This window comes from Macaca fascicularis, chromosome 6 (assembly GCF_037993035.2).
Source record: "Macaca fascicularis isolate 582-1 chromosome 6, T2T-MFA8v1.1".
Classification (NCBI taxonomy): domain Eukaryota; kingdom Metazoa; phylum Chordata; class Mammalia; order Primates; family Cercopithecidae; genus Macaca; species Macaca fascicularis.
This window is the reverse complement of record NC_088380.1, coordinates 61,054,638-61,077,283: the sequence shown is the minus strand read 5'-3', so window position 1 is coordinate 61,077,283 and position 22,646 is coordinate 61,054,638. Positions and strand designations below refer to the sequence as shown.

Below are 22,646 nucleotides of genomic sequence, written 5' to 3'. Positions count from 1 at the left end.
GAGATGGGCGTTCTTGGTTCATGGTCTCCCAAGGACTGAGGACATGTCTTTGCCTTTCTTAGTAGAACACTCAGTGGGCCTTGAAATCCGTATTTCATATGTAAATACCATAAAATGAATTCTTTCCACTTAGTATTAGGATGAGGACTTTGTAGAACTATTATGTTAGGTTCAGCTAATACAATTTGATTCACCTTTTGTCACTTGTGGAAACTATTTTTAAAACAAAGGCTTAAAAGCAAAGGTTTAAATGGCTGGGCGTGGTGACTCACGCCTGTAATTCCAGCACTTTGGGAGGCTGAGGCAGTTGGATCAGCTGAGGTCAGGAGTTCGAGACCAGCCTGGCCAACATGGCAAAACCCCGTCTCTACTAAAAATACAAAAATTAGCCAAGCATGGTAGTGGGCCTCTGCAATTCCAGCTACTTGGGAGGCTGAGACAGGAGAATCACTTGAACCCGGCAGGCAGAGGTTGCAGTGAGCTCAGATCATGCCACTGCCCTACAGCCTGGGCAACAGAGCGAGATGCCATCTCAAAAAAAAAAAAAAAAAAAAACACACACACACACACAAAGGTTTAAGTGGTTGTTTTGTTTTGTTTTTTTTTTAAACTGTCTTAATTGAAATTGGGTTATGAAGTGATGGTCTACCTTTCAAAAAACTAGTTGTACTTTATGTTAACTTCTTAAAAATATTAATAATTGCTAAGGATAATGCTAACATTTATGAAGCACTATGTGCCAGCAACATTCTAAACACTTTGACTATATGTAAATATATATACTGTCTTTTTGATTATACTGAAATTGGCTTATATGTTAGCAAAAATCTAGCTAAATGGGTACTATATTCTGAAAAAAACTTTGTCATTTGATTTATTTAATGATTATACCTTTCAGCAGGTTTCAGTAAGTAATTTGATTTTTTTTTTTTTTTTTTTTTTTTTTTTTTTGAGATGGAATCTCGCTCTGTGGCCCAGGCTGGAGTGCAGTGGCCGGATCTCAGCTCACTGCAAGCTCCACCTTTCAGGTTCACGCCATTCTCCTGCCTCAGCCTCCCGAGTAGCTGGGACTACAGGCGCCCGCCACCTCGCCCTGCTAGTTTTTTTTTTGTATTTTTTAGTAGAGACGGGGTATCACCATGTTAGCCAGGATGGTTTCGATCTCCTGACCTTGTGATCCGCCCGTCTCAGCCTCCCAAAGTGCTGGGATTACAGGCTTGAGCCACCGCGCCCAGCCTCAGTAAGTAATTTGAAAGAAGTCCTGTTAATATCATGGCATAATATTTTCTTGAGATTAAAGTCAAAAAATGTAAAGCTTGCCAGGGACTCTGAATTCATAATGTGGATACTGGATCATTCCAAGCTCAGTAAACAAAAGTTTGAAAATAGAAAAGAAGACAAAAGAATAGAAAAGGCCTCGTCTTCTATATAAATTATAACTGGACTTGGAACTAAAGATATTTGCAAAGAAAGAAACAAACTCCCAAATAGGTGTAGTGATCAAATTTTCTAGGTTTTCCAAGTTCAACTTCATTTCATACAGTTTTTTTTTCCATCAAATGTAATTTGTTATATGTGTAAATGGGATATCATTTCTATTCCTTTTTTTTTTTTTTTTTTTTGAGACGGAGTTTCGTTCTTGTTGCCCAGGCTGGAGTGCAGTGGCACGATCTTGGCTCACTGCAACCTCTGCCTCCCCGGTTCAAGCAATTCTCTTGCCTCAGCCTCCCAAGTAGCTGGGATAACAGGCATGCACCACTACGTCTGGCTAATTTTGTATTTTTAGTAGAAATGGGGTTTTTCCATGTTGGTCAGGCTGGTCTTGAATTCCTGACCTCAGGTGATCCACCCGCCTCGGCCTCCCAAAGTGCTGGGATTACAGGCGTGAGCCACCCCACCCGGCCATCGTTCCTATTCTTTTGTCATATCTTGCAAAAAAAGGGGGATTAGGGAGCTGAAGACCATCCAACTAGTTTATCACCAGAATATGTAGTTCCTATAACCCTCCTGGTTGTGTGGATTGACCTCTTGATATTTTCTCATTGTATTTGAATCAGAACCTCTAAGTGTTTCTTTTGTTTAGTTTTGTTTTGTCTGTGTTTAGTTGTATTACCCTGCTTTGTTCTTTAAAACAATTTGAAATGCCTTATATCATGATTTGTTATTTACTTTTTCCTTCTTCATATGAATCTGTGGTTTACTTGGCTATATACCAGGAGAAGTTATGTAAATGTTTGGGGTCAGTCTGTGTGGTCAGTTTCTGTCATTTTTGTTAGTAAATGCTCCACTGGATAGTATTTTCACTATGAACGGTATGTGAAACAAATAATAAACCATGTCTGACAAATAGAATGTGCTCCCAAACCCACTTCTGGGCCTGTTGTAGATCCAGTTTTCATTCTGACTTGGCATTCTACCTGTCGTTAGTTTTCTACCGTCAACCCTGCCAGCCATTTATTATTCACAAGGCAGAATCGGTTACCTTATTAATGTATAGGCTTCTTGACATAATTACCAGTTTATATTGTCACTTGTGTCTCTTTTTAAATATATTTTTTACTTTGAGCCTCATTTTCTAAAGAATAGCTTTTTTTCTATGCTGTTCCATTAAATGGGCTTTCAAGAGGCTGTATCTTTAGGCCGAACTATATCTTTAGTAATGGCTTGTGTTTGAGCCAGAGAATAGCAAAGCCCACATATGTGTATACTGTTCCTAAGTGGCATATTTCCCAGCGTCATGCTAAACCTCAGCTGCTTTTATAATAAAAGCATCATTTCTGTTCATCGGAGTATTCAGATGAAAACACGTATGTAGCTCCTGAGCTACTTTTACTGAAGGTATGTTGGAGTACTATGAAATAGAACTTTCTTGATTTTAGTGTCTCAAAATGGAAGCATCCCTGTATGTGTTCTGTTGTATAGTTATTACTCATAACTTGTTACCTCTCTTTTTTTATTATTATTGTTTATTAACTGTGACACAACTGCATTGGAGACTGGTCAGCTCTCCATCATAGTAGCTGAGGACCTGCAATTTGGAACTAAAAGGATCTTGATTTGAATATTGGTTTCACCAGATACCCACTTTGCAGCCACAAACGAGTTTTGTAACCTTGCTGCACTTAGTTTACATCTGTAAAATGAAGAAAATGACAGTATCTACATTATAAGGTTGCAATGAGGATTAAATGAGATGACACTTGTAATGTGCTTAGCAATAGAGCCTGGCACCTACAAGCAGTTAATAAAACCAATGTGGCTATTATTCTTTATCTACATTTACCACATTCCTCCTATGTACTAGGTGTGGTCCTGGGTATTGGGGATACAAAGAAGAAAAAGACATGGTCCCTGTCCTCAGAATCCCAGAGTCTTGTGGTACAGACACATTTAGAGAAAAATTAAAATACCAACATGATACAAGAACTATTAACCTTGGCTATTTTAGGGATGTCAAGGGACGTATTTTATCTCCACTTGAAATTCTTTATATCATGCACATGGATTACTTTTATAATAAAAATTAATGACTGTCACAATACTGTCATTGCTGTATTTGAGATATGTATATAGTGCCGTGAGAACAGAGAAGCAGAGGGGAAAAGTCTTATTGGAAGCTCTGCACCATAGCCTTTGCATCTTAATCAGATTTCCCCTGAAGTGTGTTATGGTACACTTCTTTGCAAGAAGTCAGACCAAAATAACGCGGTGATCAGGTAGTAGATAAGCTGAAAACTGTCTATGGAATGGTGGCTGTCCTACTTTACGGAGAGCTGTCTCAAGCCCAGCTGCTTTGCCTCCCAAGATTTTTTTACAAGGCTACCTCTGTTCTTGAGTAGCATTGAGTAGGTTGAGTGTAGAATGACTTTCAAACATCATAATGGGAAACTACTACTCTGACAAAAAAGTAGATTTGACCTGGTTCATTGCTGTTCATCCCACACAAGATCATGAGGCAACCCTAGGGGTGACTGAAGTCTGGCCTCCCGTCAGACCTAGAGCTTCATGAACTCAAGAGGAATGATTTTGAAAACCCCCCAGGAGGTTTGGTCATCCTCTTCCTCATTCCTAAGCAATTAGAAGCATTTTGAGAGGACTGGAAGCAATCTGCATAAGCCTTTAGCTCCATGAGCTTATCCACCATCTAATTTAGGGTTTAAAACCCTTGATTTACTTTCAAGCTGATTGTCAATTTAGACCTGACCTTAAGATTTCTCATAACTTGTTACTTGCTTTTTAACTGAATTTGTCAACAGTCAAGTTTATAAAACTCTACTATGTTAGCTAGCCCATTTAAGGAAGAAAGTAATCCAAAAAATCAGAAATGTTCCCTAATACCAAATGTCCCAGTTTTTTTTATTGTGCTATCAAATGTTTTTAAGTTTATTTTTTTCCAATTTGTTTCCTTAGCTTTCAAAGTAATTTTTGTTTAAAATGAAAAATGAATAGGCTTGTTACCATAATTTAATTGTGCTGAATTCTTTGGCCATAACTTTAGTGGCGATGAAGACCAGATATTTGAGCTGGAGAATCTGTTCTGTTTGGATCTGACAGCTGGCTACATTAAATGTCTTGGAGATTTTTACTTTGCATGGAGATGGGGGGTTGGGAGGGTGGGAACCGCAGTAGAAGAAAGCAGTCCACTTTATTTCATGTTCTGCATTTGTTTGCTGATTCCAGTAACATTGTGCAGCTGTTTGAACAGCTGCCTTTTGATTTCCTTTTGTTTACTGTTTAGATTTATTAAGCTTGCCTTTAATACTGCTTATTGTCTCTTCTTTAGCTTTCTTTTTTTATTAAATATATTTTAGTATGTTCTACTCTGCTGTGGTCTAGGCATATTTTAATAAGTTAATTTACCAAAGGAAGAAGTTTTAAAATGTTGCAGACCATACTGAAGTGGCTTATGCTTACTTTCTTATTGTCCCTTAGCTTTATTATTGTAGTTATAGTATTTTGTAATTTGGCAACTAAATTATCTTTTGAAATTAAGTCAGAATTTCAGTCATGTTAAACCACTGTTTATGTTAACTTCTAAGTCTGCCAACAGGTAGCTTAGTCTACATACTTCAGACTACCTTTTTTTAAAAAATTGGCAGACTAATTGTAAAGTATGTGGATTTTGTTTTAACTACTTTCTGTGAACAAATTGAATATCTAGAAATATATACACACGTACAAGGTAAAAAGACAAATTTTGTATTTATTTGTTAGTCTTCTTAGCCTATTCAGGTAGACTTACTGCAAGGTTCTTCAGTATTATGGGACTTTTTTTCTGTATTTACAGGTGAGGGACCTGTGCATTGCTTATATGCTAGTGACGTTAACTTATCTCTATATTGGAGTCCTGGTTTTTGCTTCATTTCCTTCACCACCATTATCCAAAGATTGTATTGAGCAGGTAAGGCACGGTGTAGCCTCCCTGTGTGATTGTGTACACTTTCATGTATTTATAGTAGGCAGGGTGATACAGTGGCAAGATATAACATCAGATAGACCTGGGTTTTAATGCCATCTCTGCTATCTACTCCAAGTATGGGAATTTAGGCACCTTCCCTTTTCTTTCTGAGCTTTATTTTTCTTTTCCATTAAATAGTACAATAAGTACCCCATTTGATTTTTAGATGGACTCTAAGATAATGTACTACGTGCCAGGCACCTTGTGGTACTCAAATAAATGTCTATTATGTACATATATTTCTCTTTTTGTGGGGAACTGTTATGAGTAGTTCTCGTGTAGTTATAAAACCTCACAGAAAATACATTGAATGAACTCCCTATTTTTTAAAGCCCACATCAGGAATGCCCTGGATAAACTAGAGTCTTAGTTTATCAGACCCTAATGATTAATCAGACTCTCATTCTTATACTGAGTGACAGGCAGCAAAACAAAAAAAGAGTATTTGACTGTTAAAAAAAGAGAGAGAGATGTTCTATGAGTTACCAGAGGGTTTAAAAAAAAAAAAAGAGAGAGAGATAGAGTAAAAGAAAAAGATATTTTAATAAAAGATTGCCGTAACTAATATTTTCTTTGATTTAACCCATCAAAAACTTAGCAGTCGTATAGTCTTTAGTTATAAGTGACTGAAGAGTTTCTCACAAAAAACAACATTTCGCAAGTGACTTTCTGGTCAGAAGAAATTCCTCTTATAGAGTGCAATGGAATATACATGTGATTTATTACAGCTGAATTATAATGGTTATTTCAGCAGAATAATGTTAATAGTGTTCTCATCTTTATAAGAAAAATAAGTTTGAATTACTGCTATTATGGCAGCTTGGACATGTTCTTATTTTCTTGATTTCCTTGACTCCAGAAGTTCTTTGGCAGCCAAATGTTTGCTGGAAATTTCCCTGATATGAACAAACTCATACAAAGCCTACTCCCTTGGGAATAGGAATATTTGTAATATTTGTATTTGAAAGAAAAGATAAAAATTCTGCGTAATTAACTTTTTTTAAGATACCAAACCAAAATGGAGAAAAGGGTCATGAAAGAAAGAAGAGATAAATCCTTTTCAATTTAGTGATAAACAATGATGCAGTAGGTGATAGACATACTCTCACCTTATTCTGTCATCTTTACATCAAAAGTGCTTACAGTGCTTCAGAGGAGGAAAGCAAGAGAACCAGAGACGGTAAAATAACACTGAATTAAATTAGCTCTTTAAATCTTTAAAGCAGACTGGTATTTTCCTTTAACCACATAGAGCATTGCTTTCTGGATCTATCTGTGGTGAAGGACAAAATTGTCTTTGCTGTTGCTTTAATGTTACATAAATTGCATGCTGATACTTTTGTAAAATAGAATAAAATTGTGGCAATGTCATATTTCTGTAAAAGTTTCTAAACACTCAATTTCTATACTTACCTCATTGAAAAAATACTTAACAAGTAGTTGTGGATGGGCACTAGTCCACAAGTCACAATTGGAGTAGCACCTGTGTTCAAAATAAGCAGAAGACATTCCATTTTATGAATGTGTGTACTGAATTTGATTTTTAACATGCCCTCATTATCTTTCTTGGATTAGAATTTTTTAGACAACTTCCCTAGCAGTGACACCCTGTCCTTCATTGCAAGGATATTCCTGCTGTTCCAGATGATGACTGTATACCCACTCTTAGGCTACCTGGCTCGTGTCCAGCTTTTGGGCCATATCTTCGGTGACATTTATCCTAGGTAAGGGCTCTTCTCTTGACCAGCAAGATGTGCCAAGCAACAAATGACTGTGCAAGCAGGTCAGTTTAAAGTGTGACTGATCCTTTTGCTATAAAAATGCCTAATGAAAGTGGTGACTAAAGATAGATCATTGGTGTCCTCTTCCCTGAAGAGCTTTAAAAATAGAAGCCACTCCCTTGTCTAAAATGATTTAAAGTTCGTTCCTTCCAGTATAGTTAATTAGCTCTGATACCACTTATATTTATCTTATTATTTAATTGCTATTGATTTACATGTTGTCAAGAAGTTTATAATGTATAGTACCTATGTTGGCAATGTGTAGCTAATGAGAAGCAACACTTTTATTTTAATTATTGGTCATTGAAGCTATCAGGACCAAGGGAAAACTTACCCTTTGCCCTCTGAAGGTTTGTTGAAAATGACTGACAAAAGGCAGATTCATAGGCAAAAAGGGCCAGGCTCAGTGGCTCATGCCGGTAATCCTAGCACTTTTAGAGGCCAAGGTGGGTGGATCACTTGAGCCCAGGAGTTCAAGACCAACCTGGGCAACATAGTGAAACTCCATCTCTACAAAATTTTTAAAAATTAGCTGAGCATGGTGGGCATGCTTGTAGTCCCAGTTACTCAGGAGGCTGAGGTAGGAGGAGGAGGATCGTTTGAGCCCGGGAGATAGGGGCTGCAGTGAGCTGAGATCACGCCACTGCTCTGGGTGATACAATGAGACCCTGTCTCCAAAAGAAAAAAAAAAGCGGAGAAAAGGCATATAAATGTATTTGAATGTGGTTTTATGTTACATGGGAGCCTTTAGAAAGAAGATCCAAAGATACAGGGGAAATTGTCCATTTTTATGATTACGTTTATGTGAACAGCCATGTCTAATGCTAATAGACTGAGTGGGGAAACCCAGCAAGGCCCCTCTGTCTAGATTCTTAGCCTCTCTGAGCATATGTTTTTTTATTTGAGTCTGGGGCAGGACCCCCTCTGTTATGGGAGTCTTATGACCTGCAGTCAAACAAGACAGGTCAGATCATTTCTTTATGGCTAGTTTTTACACAGAAATAGAGGGAAATTCGAGTGATATTTTTAGGTTTTATGGCCAACTTGAGGGAAAATGTTTTCGTTTCCACGTTGGGGAAGAGGGATTCTAGTTTCTAAGCTAGCTTCGGGAGAATGGGACTGAGATTCAGAAGGTCAGAGAAAAACTTTTGTTTCTAAGGCTTTCATTTTGGGGTATGGTTTTCTGAGCCCAACAATCCTTACTTTTATATTCATTAACATTTATGCAGTTTTACATAAATGATCAATTGTTAAGAATTGAAGGTCAGATATATAATTAATTTTTATTTGATATATAACAAGTTTAAATTACTGCTATAATTGTTAACCTCTTATTGGGGATGAAGGAGTTGTGAGTTCTTTTGAAAATCTGTTCAAAGCTGGTTACCCTCATCCAAGAGAAATTTCTATATGTCATTTCAGAGTTTCCCAGCAGTCTTCTTGTGAACTCTTGGCTAACTCCTACTCTTACATTAAGTCTTATTATAGGTTCATCCTAGTGAAAAGAACCTAATCCACTTTTATTAGGAATAAGTTCTTTTAAAGAAATAAAAATTTTAAATAAAATTTGAAAAAAAATTGCATTTACAGTAACCAACTAAACAAGTGGTCTTAATCAGTTCTTGTTTAAAATGAACTAATGTAGTCTGCTTCTTCAGTAAATAATTTTCGCCATAAATATGTTGGTTTCAAAACAAAGCAAAAGTCAAGAGTTACCAGGTTCAAGCACTGATAAGTATAGCAGCAGCTATAGTTCTAATATTATTATCCAGAAGATTGGAGCTTAGTAAGTGTAAGCCTCTGATTGTGTTTCTACTCTACTGTATTTATATTCATCGAAGAAAATAAATACAGTGAAGTCATAGATGAAAAAATGCTAAGCAAATACATTATTCCTGTTTTCTGCCATTATTTTGCAGAATTGTGGCTGTCTTTATAAGAATGTTTTTTCTTCTTGGAAAAAGTCAGAGATTTCCCTTTTGTTTTCACATTACAGTTCTTCCCCTGCCACCAAGAACACACTGTCATTTTCATTTATCCAACAGTTATAAGTACTCTATAGAGTGTGCATACTTTGGAGCATAATTTTTGGTCTCAGGACCCTTTATGCTCTTAAAAATGTATGGACGACTCCAGGAGCTTTAGTTTATGCAGGTATAGGTATCAGCATTTAAATATTAAAAAATAGAATTTAGGTTTGTTTTGTTTTGTTTTTGGTTTTTTTGAGATGGAGTTTCACTCTTGTTGCCCAGACTAGAGTACAGTGGTGCATCTCGGCTGACTGCAACCCCTGCCTCCTGGGTTCAAGCAATTCTCGTGCCTCAGCCTCCCAAGTATCTGAGATTACAGGCACCCACCACCATGCCTGGCTAATTTTTTGTATTTTTAGTAAAGATGGCGTTTCGCCATGTTGGGCAGGCTGATCTTGAACTCCTGACCTCAGGTGATCTGCCCGCCTCGGCCTCCCAAAGTGCTGGTATTACAGGCATGAGCCACCATACCCAGCAAAGTATTTTTAATTTCTTTAAAATCAATAATAAAACCATTACTTGTTAAGTAACATTTTTGTAAAAAACCACTTTTGGGGCTTGGATACCCCAGTCTCCATGATGTGATTATTATGTATTACATGCCTGTATGAAAACATCTCATGTACCCCATAAATATAAACACCTACTATGTACCCACCATCATTAAAATTAAAAAAAAATAAAAATAACTGCTTTCAAAAAATTTTTAATTTGGCCGTGCGTGGTGGCTCACACCTGTAATCCAAGCACTTTGGGAGGCCGAGGCAGGTGGATCATGAGGTCAGGGGATGGAGACCATCCTGGCCACCATGGTGAAACCCCAGCTTTACTGAAAATACAAAAATTAGCCTGGCGTGGTGGCAGGCACCTATAATCCCAGGTACTTGGGAGGCTGAGGCAGGAGAATTGCTTGAACCTGGGAGGCGGAGGTTGCAGTGAGCCAAGATGGCACCACTGCACTCCAGCCGGGGTGACATAGCAAGACTCCATCTCAAAAAAAAAAAAAAAAAAAAAAAAACAAAACTTTAATTTACATTTGCAAAACTCTAATTTCTGCTTTACTAGTAGACAATTGGATTCTCCTCTCTACTTCTGCATTCCATGTTATAATATGCTGTTTTCATTTAGATTTGTGAAGAAAATCCAGCCTCACATAGATAGTTGGAAAAAGAAAGAGTACTTTTAATAGCCTTTTCATATATTTCTGGATATTCTTCTTTGATACTGTGCCAAAACCTGACAAGTGGTAGCTTCTTATGAGTTGCAATGTGGAATCTGAAACTTGTTGACATTAAAACCAACTGGTCTATCGTGCACTTTGGATCTTTTACGCATGCATGATTTTGTAACATCTGTTTGATCATTTGGAAAATATTGGTTCACTGAGTTCTGTGGATCTTCCAAATGTTGACACACTTCATTTTACAATATCAAAACCCAATTTCATTAATACTATCACTAATTTCATCATAAGAGCCTTTAAACATTGTCAAGCTCAGGGTAGCAAATACAAGTTTTCCAAAATTCTAGTTTTTATTTGAAAACTTTAATTTTATCTTTGGCAACAAATACTGCGAGTTGTTTTCCTTGCAGTGACAAGCTTATATCATTCATTTTCTGGAAAATACCTGTCCAACACCTGAGTTTGAATGACCATAGTTTGACTGCAATTCAAGTATAAAAAGCATTTGGTAGGCAAAACAGCTAGGTCCTCCTCAGCTCAGCCACACAAGTACTTTTCCTCAGGACTTCCAGTGTACTGTACTGCAGTACACAGTAGATGTGCTTTATTATGACCTTCCTATTTGATCACATAGAATATTTGAAAGATTGTGTATTCAAACATGAGATTTAGCAAAATTAATGTTCTACTCCTTTATCGAGGACCTTGTTTATTCTTTGGAGAGTGTTTGGCAGTAAAGAATACAGTATGGAAAACATGGGTGTTAGCTGGGCATGGTGACACATGCCTGTGGTCCCAGGTATTCAGGAAGATGGTTTGAGTCCAGAAGTTCAAGGCTTCAGTGAGCCATGATTGCCCCACTGCACTGCAGGCTGGATGACGGAGCAAGACCCCGTCTCTTAAAAAAATAGTAATAATTAATAAAATTTTAGAAAAGGAATACAGATGAGTACAACTGCCTCCCTCTATGTATACAAAGTTGTTTCCTTTTATAATACAGAAATAACAAAGGCCCAGCCAATACCTCAAAGCTCTGAAGCAATTTTAAGGTTAGAGTTTCTGGGTAAACAATAAGATCTGTAAGCCTAATATCTTTCTAATTCATCAGGGTATATGACTAACCACTTATTTATATAAATAATTTTCTTTGTTTTTAATTCTCTCTGTAATCTTTATCTGGGATTAATTAACCTCTGATAACTTGGGCCCAAAGAGTTGCTTTGATGTGTACATTTGGCTTTTGAGAATCATTTTCAGGGGAAATGGAGTTATTTCTTCAGCATCAAATTTTCATCTACATTATTTTTGTTTGTGTCCAAAATTGATTCCTAAACCTTGAATTGTTAATATCTAGTTAAAGTATTTAGTAAATATTCTGTTGATGGTAGTGAGTAACTTTAAGTTCTTTCTTTATGCTTTAAGTATGAGGTATGACCACTTTCTTTAAGTGGTTAAATCTGGAAAATAAAAACCTGCCCATTTTGTCTTTCCCTTTAATATAATGCTTTTAATATAAAAGTAATTTGAACACTTTATGAAAAGTTTGTTAAATATAGAAAAGAGGGAATGTTATCCAAAACCCCAAATTGTAAAAAAATCACTACTGCCTTCTCAGTGTATATCCTTCTGATCTTTTTTTCAAACGTTTTTGGTGTTTTCTTGTGTAGTGAAAACCTCGCTGACTTTTTTTCTGAATTGCCTAGATAGTATTTTACCTGACAAGGTAATAATGATAAGTTATTTTAAATAATTTTCAACATATTCTGTCAAGTAAATTGTTGCCTTGCTGTGTCCAGGATTCTTCTGTTTTTTCATAAATATCTTGATATTCATAGCATTTTCATTGTTTGGATTATTTTCTTAAGATATTCCAAATGGAATCATAGATCAAAGAATGTGAATTCTGATACACATTACCAGTGTGCTTCTACAAAATTTAACCAGTGTAATTCCACAAAAGAGCTAATTTCACTTTCTCATTACCAAAATTGAGGACTACTGTTGCCTTCTATTTTTGCTGTGATTTTATCGAGCTTAAGACATATTTATTTTAATGATGTTAAGAATGAACTGTATTCTCATATTAGTCGTTATAATTTGCCTATTTTTGTATTTTTTCTTTCCTCCAAACTTTCTTCTCAACTTCTAGCATTTTCCACGTGCTGATTCTTAATCTAATTATTGTGGGAGCTGGAGTGATCATGGCCTGTTTCTACCCAAACATAGGAGGGATCATAAGGTACTGCCTTGTAAAGGAATGGTGCCCTTACATATATTGGTCTTTAGTTTTAGGCTTTTCCTGTTGTTGTCGTTGTTTTAATTTAATTGTATGAAATTCCTGTGAGTATTTAAAACTAGTAATATTCAAATACAGCCCCTTGGTATCAGTTAAGATGCTCATTATCTTCCATTTCTGTTTGTTCTAGTGAGGAACTCATTCTAGAAGCCCCATTATCCCTTAGCCTCAGGCATCATTTTCTTTTTCTTTTTCTCATCATCTTCCACTTTATTTCCTCTCTATATCCAAAATAAAAAGTCATTTTTAATATATGTATAACTTTGTGGGAGTACCTGGGAGGTCCTTTATTTGTCAAAGCTTCCTTAATCCATTCTAAGTTCCTTAATCCATTTCTACTCAAAAATATATTTCAATGTCATTTGTAGTCAAAAAGTAAGAGTTTAAGTAAGAGTTTAGACCCTAGATGGCTTTCTTTAATATCCTTTTCCTAAAAACGTGACAGGATGAATAGAGTAGGAATAAAGTTGTACCTCAAATGCTCATGGGAAATTGGGATTTAGAATGATCTCATTTCTCTTACTATAGACAGCAGGAGTGAGTCATTTTTTTTGGAACACTCTTACCTAAGAAAGTAACAAGGAACAAGAGGAGGAGATTGTTAGCCTGTTGCTTATTGAATATAATGGGCTTACAAGTTCCTATTTAACTGTTCCTCAAGAAAACCTAAGTATAGAGAAAAGGAGAAGAAAGTGCATATTTCTCTGTGACAGTCTCATGTTTAAGTATTTTTGCTATTATCTTTCATATTCATGCTGAATGCCATGGTAGCATTTATCTGTTCTCATACTTAAATGGGGATGCTAACAGTCCCTCAAAAACTGAGAATGAGTAATTAGTTTATAAAAGATCAAAGATAGGAGGCCTAACTCCAGATGTTTCTGAGGAAGTAGCCACAATCACCCAAACACAGAGGAACTACAGAGATTTGAGGGATGAATAAAAAGTCTTTGTCAATCTGATGCTATAAAGATGAGCAAGAAATCATATTTTATATTAACTTAGCAAGTAAAGTAAGTTTTAAACCCAGATGTTTTATGTCAACAACAAATGAATCAAAACTAATTTTTGTTGAGCTATCAGACTGAGGAGAATTTAAATTGTACTCTGTTTACCTTAATTGTAAATCAGAAAAAAGCAAAGTGCAAGATGAATATTAACCCCAAAAGCTTTTATTTTGCAGATATTCAGGAGCAGCGTGTGGCCTGGCCTTTGTATTCATATACCCATCTCTCATCTATATAATATCCCTCCACCAAGAAGAGCGTCTGACATGGCCTAAATTAGTCTTTCACGTTTTCATCATCATTTTAGGTGTGGCTAACCTGATTGTTCAGTTTTTTATGTGAAATACCTCAACTGTTTTTTCAAGAGCTCTCATGATATTTTGAGCCTTGACAACAGTTCTATATAAATTCACTTGTAAATGCTGCTGTTGTGTAATTCTAAATATTTTCTAAGATAATTTGAAAGCAAGGGAAATAGTGGCCCCTTAATAAGTATGTTTTTATTGGGGTGGGGAAAGGGGCAAAAAGAATGATCTTATTGTCTTTACCTTTCTCATATTAACTCACCTCTTTATTCTGTGGTCTTTTCTGAATAGAAATGTATGCCCTAGGAAGAAATCATGCTGGGTTTTGCTTTTAGAGATAAAAGGTGGTGGATTTATTTTGCCTGCAGTAAAAATTCTCAGGGTGTCAGAGCAGCATATTGCCAAATCCTGCTTCTGTTTTATGTTTCAGTGTATTCACTTTCATTTTCTTACTTACTAGACCATTTCTGCAGTTTGCCCAAACCTCTACTGTTTGGGACAGTAAACCAAATACCTCATTTTTAAAAAGAAGTTTTCATAGCATCAGTGTTAATAAAGTACATTTTTAGCTGAGTCTTAATCTCTATTTGAAGAAAAAGTAGAGACAAAAGTAATGTCAATGTAATCCCCAGGATCATGAAATGTATACAAAATAAACAAAGTAGTAGAGTTTGTTGCTGTCTGACTCTTTTATTTCTAATCCAGTACCAGTGACTTAGATCGAAATTACAGTTCCCCAAGCCAGATTTTGCATAGGAACAAGAATGGTTGTCCCCATAGACCCAGGGGGTGCTTTTGCTTTTTGGATCCCTGAGATCCCAGCGTAGGCTGTCATGACAGACCCAGTGGAGAAAGCATGGCAGAGAGGAGCCTGAGAGGCCCACAGGGGAGAAGGCAAACAGAAAAGGGGCCAGGAAGGAAGAGGCCTCAGCCCAGCATATTTTGTGTCCTCTGGGGGTAGACTGGTTTCTGCACCACAAAAAAGGATTGATTTTGTTGGAGGTATGACCTTCAGAAAGAGACCTCCATCTGCTTACGTCTGTAACTGGCAGTACTATTACAGGAAAGAGGTCCTGATCCAGACCGTGAGAGAAAGTTCTTGATCTTGCGCAAGAAAGAATTCCGGGCAAGTCCATAGAGTAAAGTGAAAGCAAGTTTATTAGGAAAGTAAAGGAATAAAAGAATGGCTACTGCATAGACAAAGCAGCCCCGAGGGCTGCTGGCTGCCCATTTTTATGGTTATTTCTTGGTGATATGCTAATCAAGGGGTAGACTATTTGTGCCTCCCCCTGTTAGACCATATAGGCTAACTTCCTGACAGTGCCATGGCATTTGTAAACCGTCATGGCGCTGCTGGGAGTGTAGCAGTGAGAACGACCAGAGGTCACCCTCATTGCTATCTTGGTTTTGGTGGGTTTTAGCTGACTTCTTTACTGCAACCTGTTTTATCATCAGCAAGATCTTTATGACGTGAATCTTGTGCTGACCTCCTCCTATCTTACCCTGTGACCTAGAATGCCTTAACCACCTGGGAATGCAGCCCGGCAGGTCTCAGCCTCATTTTACCTAACTCCTATTCAAGACGGGAGTTGCTCTGGTTCACACTTTGGACAGTACAGAGTTAAATCCCTGTAAGAAAAACTCCTTAAATCTGAGAAAAGGATTAAGGAATCTGTATCCTTGGAATTGACACTCTTCCTTTTTCTTCTGAACTAAAAGCTAAACTAGAATCCACATTCACGTTTTCCAAGTAATACAGCCTCTGTGTCCAGGTCAGGATACGACATGGTGATGTTTTTTCTGAAAAAACTAGATTTCTCTAATTTTAAGCTAAAGTCTAAAAATCTATTGTATGTTCGCCTCTCAGGATAGTGTATGGATTTGTGTTATTTCCTTCCTTTGAAAAAGAAAAATGGTTTTTGTAAACCTAGTAAGGAGCCCAGATTCAAGATCAGCCTTAGTTTCTTTCAGCAAAGCTTTCTGTCCTATTCATAAAGCCATAGACCTATATTAATGATGAACCGTATTTCTGAAAGCTCTTTTGTGTTAATAAAAAGTCTCATTCTGAAAATCTCAAGCCCACACAAAAGTAATATGGAGTAATACGGTGAACCCTACAATGCCTATCCCCTAGATTTAGTAATTATAAAACTTGGCTGTATTTGCTTCACCTATCTTTTTTTTTCTTTTCCACTGAAATATTATCAATCTCAGATGTTATTTCATCACCACAAACCTTAATTCACAGCTGTTAATAATAGCCTTTTGAACATAGTTATACTGATGGAAATAGTCTCAAAAGTTTTTGTTCACATAAATTGCTGGTAGTAGGAGTTTGGTTAATTGAAAAATTCTGCAGTAGGTATCAGATCACTGTGTTAATTTCTCTTAGAAAAGGAGTATAATGAATGGAGAAAGTGCCTGTCTGTGCTTGAGAGCCCCTGAATCTTTATGATTTCAGAATCTTACTCCGTTAAGAGACATAGGATTCAAAAGCTAGACAGCACTGTGAGTGATCTAGGTTCAATCCCAGCTTATCGCCAGTCACCTTCCTTCTCTTTAAAAACTTTAGAAACAGGGCTGGGCACTGTGGCTCATGCCTGTCATCCCAGTTCTTTGGGAGATGGAGACAGAGTTTTCATTGCTGCTTTTTGATAATGTATTTGAATGTTTTAACACATGAAAAAAAAGATTTGATGTATTTTTGTCCATTTAATGAACTAAATGAATATGACAATGAATGTGGTATTTACTAAACTAAAAGGTAATGTGAATCTTTGCTATTGTTTTCTTTAAAAGACTTGATGTGAGGCCAGGCATGGTGGCTCATGCCTGTAATCCCAGCACTTTGGGAGGCTGAGGCAGGAGAATCTCTTGAACCCAGGAGGTGGAGGTTGCAGTGAGCTGAGATTGCGCCACTGCACTCCAGCCTGGGTAACAAGAGCAAAACATCTCAAAAACAAAACAAAACGAAGACTTGCTTGATGTGGGCACAGTGGTTCACGCCTGTGATCCCAGCTCTTGGAAGACTGGGGTGGGAGGATCACTTGAGCCCAGGAGTTCAAGACCAGCCAGGACAACATAATGAGACTCTGTCTCTACAAAAAATAAAAAATAAAAAAATTAACTGGGCACAGTGTCATGCAGCTATAGTTCCAGGTACCCAGGAGGCTGAAGTGAGAGGATTGCTTGAGCCCAGGAGATCAGTGAGCCCTGATTGTGCCGCTGCACTCCAGCCTGAGCAACAGAATAAGACCCTGTCTCAAAAAAACAACTTTTTTGATTAAATTAAAAAAAAATTGGCTGGGTATCATAGCTCACACCTGTAATCCCAGCACTTTGGGAGGCTGAGGCGGGCAGATCACCTGAGGTCGGGAGTTTGAGACCAGCCTGACTAACATGGAGAAACCCCTGTCTCTATAGTAAATACAAAATTAGCCGGGTGTGGTGGCGTGTGCCTATAATCCCAGGTACTCAGAAGGCTGAGGCAGAAGAATCACTTGAACCCGGGAGGCAGAGGTTGCAGTGAGCCAAGATCGCGCCATTGCACTCCAGTCTGGGCAACAAGAATGAAACTCCATCTCAAAAAAAAAGAAAAAAAGACTTGATAATTTAGAACTTCTAAAATATTGTATTAGACTTATGCTGAGTGACTTTGCCTTCTTAAGTTTCTTTTCATGAGATCAACTCTTTCGGCCTATTATTTGGCTTGGTCAGAGAACTCTTTGTCAGTGTGTATATCCTGGCCCACACATTAGAATGATGAGATATGAAGTCATTCATATCACAACTAATTTTAGACCTTCTTTGTCTACTGTCATCTCTTTGAATTTTCTAATTGAATTTCTTTCACTTTTTGCTCTCATGCTTAACTTTTGAATTTAGCTTAACACACAACTGAGGATATTATAAAATAAAATATGGATTATTTAGAGGGGTCTTCCTTAGAAATTCTATATATGAATATGAGGTATGCTAATAGTCAGAAAGGACAAAGAAAATTAAGTTTGACACCTGTGGGTGATATCCAAAATCAATTTTATCATCACACCCAAAAAATGCTTTGGCGTAAGGAATAAATTTATTCATAAAAGGGGACTATATTAAAGGGAAATATTTTATATTAAGTATATTAAGTATATTTTGCAAATGCAATGCAGCTACTAACTATAGAAGTAAAAGACTTTTCTGTCCAGTGCTTTGGAGGAGATAAAGATGTATAAGACATCATTCATATCTGAAATGAACTTTTAATCTAGTAAAGGAACTGTGTACCTAATTATGATGCAAGGCAATTTATGCTGAGGGCTATTAGAGAAACAGATCCCTTTCCATTGGGAGCCTCGAGGAGGGTTGATAAAAGAAGCCGAGTGGTCAAGCAGCAAGGACCCATTTTCAGGTTTCTCCTAATAAGTGTCCAAAATTTAATATTTGGTACCTTCACTAGCAAATACGATCATACAGGTTAAATGTATTTGCTTTTAGTTTGGTGAATTTCCTCTAAGATAAGTTTTCTACGACTTGTTTAATGCTTCTGTATGCTATTTATTCTCTTTGCATTTTGAACACATTGCGTTATTCTGTTAATCGTGGACAGCAAAACACAATGGATTAATAGGGCAAATAATTAGTAACACATTGGGTGATGCAAACAGAAAAATGTATAAATTTTTCTCACCAAAGATTTGACTTATTTAAATATCAGTATTCAAAGTGTCAAATGTTTGAACTCATTGATAACAGCAGAAAATATTGATATTGTATGTTTTCTTTACAAAGCACTGACTTAATTGCTTTTTAGAATGTGGTGGTGCTGTTTTTTGGGTTTTTTTAAACTCAATTTCATCCCCATTCAAATATCCAAAACCAAATCCAAATCTAGTCGACACCTAAACAATAGAATGTTACATTAGTTTGTGATCCAAAGTGAAATCAATCCCCCACATGCACACAAACTGGCCTGGCTGGCCGGTTTTACAGTCCACTGCCGCCTTCACTTCAGATTATGTAAACACGTATTGTGAAACAGCTCTGATGGGAACCTTATAACCTAAACATTATTCTCTGAAATGTAATTTGTTGTCTTTTATATAAAAGAAGAAATTAAATCAAAGATAATTTGAAGGAAAACAACTCTGAGATTTTGTTTAATTGCATTTTGCTGGGAAATGTTATTGCCTGGTAGCACTGGCCCCGGGGTCAGGAGGAAGCTGGGTTCCATCTTTCGCAGGGTCAAACTTCTCAAGTGACTTTGCCCCTGTGCCTCACATCAGGCCCCAAGGAGCCCCCCAAAGTGTTCTGATCCTAAAGAAAGGCATATTTTACATTATGTTAACTGAAACCTAAAATGACTATCTCTTTAGGACAATGTACTGTTGTGACCTCTCCCTCTAGAATATTTCCCATGAATGTTAAGTAGAGCCCAGTTCCTGGAAGAGCTTGATCTAATCCTCCAGAGCCACTTAAGCCAACAGAGGGCTCTCATTTTCCGCCTTCTCTAAGTAATATTACTTCTTCCCCAGTATTATTTTTCTTTATGTTCCAGCTCTTCAGCAAAAACAAAATAAGGCTATGTCTTTTTCAACTTCTCTATTCTTTTTGAAGATGGAGTCTCACTCTGTTGCCAGGCTGGAGTAGAGTGCTGCAATCTCGGCTCACTGCAACCTCCACCTCCGGAGTTCAAGCAATTCTCCTGCTTCAGCCTCCCTAGTAGCTGGGATAACAGGCGCCAGCCACCACACCCAGCTAATTTTTGTGTTTTCAGTAGAGACGGGGTTTTGCCATGTTGGCCAGGCTCGTCTCTCTCGAACTCCTGACCTCAAGTGACCCGCCCCAACTCGGCTTCACAAAGTGCTGGGATTACAGGCCTGAGGCACTGTGCCTGGCCGTTCTTATTTATCTCAGGCCATAAAGTACAGGCCTGGGATGGGGATGGGAAGTTGCTCACACTCCAGATTTTTCCTCCTTTGGCTCTGTCAATCCCAAGTGATCCTATTATGTTTGGTCATAGTAGGCACTCAATATACACTTGTTTAATCAATTAATTAACTAGTCGGAATTCTTTGTGGAAAATAATAAGGTAATTGCTATTATCTAGGATGTTGTTCCATAGCCCCAAAACCATTACAAAATACAATTGCGGTCAGCAGGTTCAATATTAGTCATTCAGTCAGTAACTAAGTACTGACTGGTTGCCAGACCTTATGCTAAGCACTGAGCATACAGTGGTGAACAAGCCAGATGTGTCTCTGATACTTTAATATTCCTCACCAACCTCTGAGCATCAACAACCGGGTCATCCTTCCAGGTGTCACCGAAATGCCAGGCTATTGCCCCTTCCTGCTGCCTGTCTCAACTGAATGCTCTGATGTAGTCACATCATACACATGTTCTGAAGAGACGAATGTAGGACAATGTTGCAGTAAGTAGATCTCTGTAAAATGAAACATTTTTATCAAAATAAAACTGCTTTTAAAAAGCTAGAGCTGGGTACAGTAGCTTGCACTTGTAATCCCAGGTACTCAGGAGGCTGAGGTGGGAGGATCACTTGAGGCCAGGAGTTTGAGACCACCCTGTGCAACATGACAAGATGCTGCCTCTAAAAATAATAAAGTTAACCAGGCATGGTGACACATGTGCCTGTAGTCCTCTCTACTTAGGAGGCCAAAGTGAGAAGATCGCTTGAGCCCGGGAGTTCAAGGCTGCAGTGAGCTGTGATTGTATCACTGCACTCCAGCTTGGGTGACAGAGCGAAAAAAAAAAAAGACAACAAAAAACCTAGGTTAATGATAATCACATAAGGTTATGTGGTCACAGAATGAACATGAATGACTATGGGGGATTCTAAGTGACTCATTTATGTTGTTACTTTTGAAATTAGGCCTCATAAAACTTAGAAACTAGGCCTCATATAGAAAAAATTAACACCAGGTGGCTCTGGATAGGGTCCCACCCTGCCTTGATAGGGACCCACCCTGATAGGGTCCCACCCTGCCAATTCCGAGAAACAACCTCATGGGGTCCCACCCTGCCAATTCCGGGGGTCCCACCCTGCCTCGAAGTTCCCGGAATCAACAACTCCAGGAAAAAAACCTCATAAGGTCCTGCTCTAACCAATTAGCATAAGACACCTTGCTCAGGCCATAGCTAGACCCAATCATTTTGCGCCTTAAGCTTTGTTTGAATTTCGCGCCATAAGCTGTGTTTGAACTTGTGTTTGCCTATATAAACAGCCTGTAACAAGCAGTCGGGGTCCCAGGGCCAACTTAGAGCTTGGGACCCTAGCGCGCTAGTAATAAATAACTCTCTGCTGTGAATCTCGTGTCGGTGATCCTTCGCGGCCACCCCTGCCCAGGAGGGAATCGACAGTTCGGTTCCAACACTTTATTATTTGCTTAACAGATTTTTCTAAAAAGATGTCTGTCTAAGATAAATCATGGAAAAGAAGACTTGTAGAAATATAGCTACAGTCAACCCATTAAGTCAAGAACTTACCTACAGAGAACCTTCAGGGTAGGTGAGAAAGATCCTTGGTGAAAGGGGTATTCAGGAAGCTGAGGCAGGAGAATCGCTTGAACCCAAGAGGCGGAGGTTGCAGTGAGCCGAGATCGCACCACTGCACTCCAGCCTGGGCAGCAAGAGTGAGACTCTATCTCAAAAAAAAAAAAAAAAAAAAAAAGAAAGAAAAAAGAAAAGGAGCCCATGCAAGTGAGGAGCCTTGACAGCAACTTTAAGGCAAAACATCCATAAATCACTCTGTGCAGGGGCATTTGGAAGGAATGTTAGAAGGAGGAATAAGAGGAAACGTTTCAGTCACTTTGTTTAATTATGTCAAGCTCTGAGTTTCTCCATTACCTTTAAGAACTGCAACTTTTACCAAACCTAAGCTTTTATTTCTGGAACAATTAAATTGGATTTAGCAAAATAGCATGGGATACAAATTCAGTAATGGTTGAGATCAAACATTTTTCTTTTTTAGATTGGAAAGTTTTTACCTGGGTATGGGTCTTTTAAAATATATTTTCAGCAATAATAAATAATTCAAAGAACTGTTTAATTTTCAAAGAGTTACTAGTATTAGTCTATCTTAGCAATGAGGAACTGTTTAAGTGCTCTTGATGCACAAAACAAACAACCAAGAGCAACATTAGAGTAAGGCAACATTTCTTTATACTCCACCTTGTTCCAGAAAGGATCTAATTCTACTGCACTAAAGTGCCCAACTTTAAAGGATTAATGTTAAGATTTTTTTAGAAACTAAATTAGAAATTTATGACACTCCTTGAGAAGAGGAAACTAAGACTTGATTCAAATAATTTTATCACTCCCCAGTGCCATATTATATGTAAAATCTTTTTTGCAGATAGATTAAAGCCCAATGCGATAAACTTCTACTCATTGGCCTAGAGTTGGAAATGCAAAGATAGAGCCATCATTTCTAGTGCTGCGAGAACTATCTTTAATTAATATGAAACTGATTATGCCCTTCTCTGTAAAATCCTTCAGCGCCCCACTAGAAAAATAGGCACAGGGCTGCACATGGTGGCTCACATCTGTAATCCTAACACTTTGGGAGGCCAAGGCAGG

The 22,646-nt window shown here is 37.7% G+C and overlaps 1 protein-coding gene and 1 long non-coding RNA gene across 7 annotated transcripts in view; one reads left to right on the top strand and one right to left on the bottom strand.

Moving 5' to 3' along the window:
* SLC38A9 (solute carrier family 38 member 9) overlaps positions 1-14,732 on the top strand; it is an 88,224-nt gene extending 73,492 nt beyond the window's left edge. For 4 of the 5 annotated variants that reach the window (XM_073993457.1, XM_065546275.1, XM_015451517.3 and 1 more), the window contains 4 exons: positions 5,288-5,401; positions 7,034-7,182; positions 12,602-12,691; positions 13,932-14,732. In XM_073993457.1, the coding sequence (XP_073849558.1) occupies positions 5,288-5,401; positions 7,034-7,182; positions 12,602-12,691; positions 13,932-14,097 (519 nt within the window). In that variant the 3' untranslated portion in view covers positions 14,098-14,732. Of the gene's footprint in view, positions 1-5,287; positions 5,402-7,033; positions 7,242-12,601; positions 12,692-13,931 lie in introns of all 5 variants that reach the window. The other variant, XR_001491401.4, reaches the window with a different exon arrangement.
* Positions 1-22,646, bottom strand: part of LOC107129987 (uncharacterized) — a 31,849-nt gene that overhangs the window by 1,713 nt on the left and 7,490 nt on the right. Inside the window, exons 1-2 of one of the 2 annotated variants that reach the window (XR_012413666.1) lie at positions 20,335-20,467; positions 6,872-6,941 (exon numbers count right to left, since the gene is read on the bottom strand). This is a non-coding gene — a long non-coding RNA (uncharacterized lncRNA). Of the gene's footprint in view, positions 1-6,871; positions 6,942-20,334; positions 20,468-22,646 lie in introns of those variants that run through there. The other variant, XR_012413665.1, reaches the window with a different exon arrangement.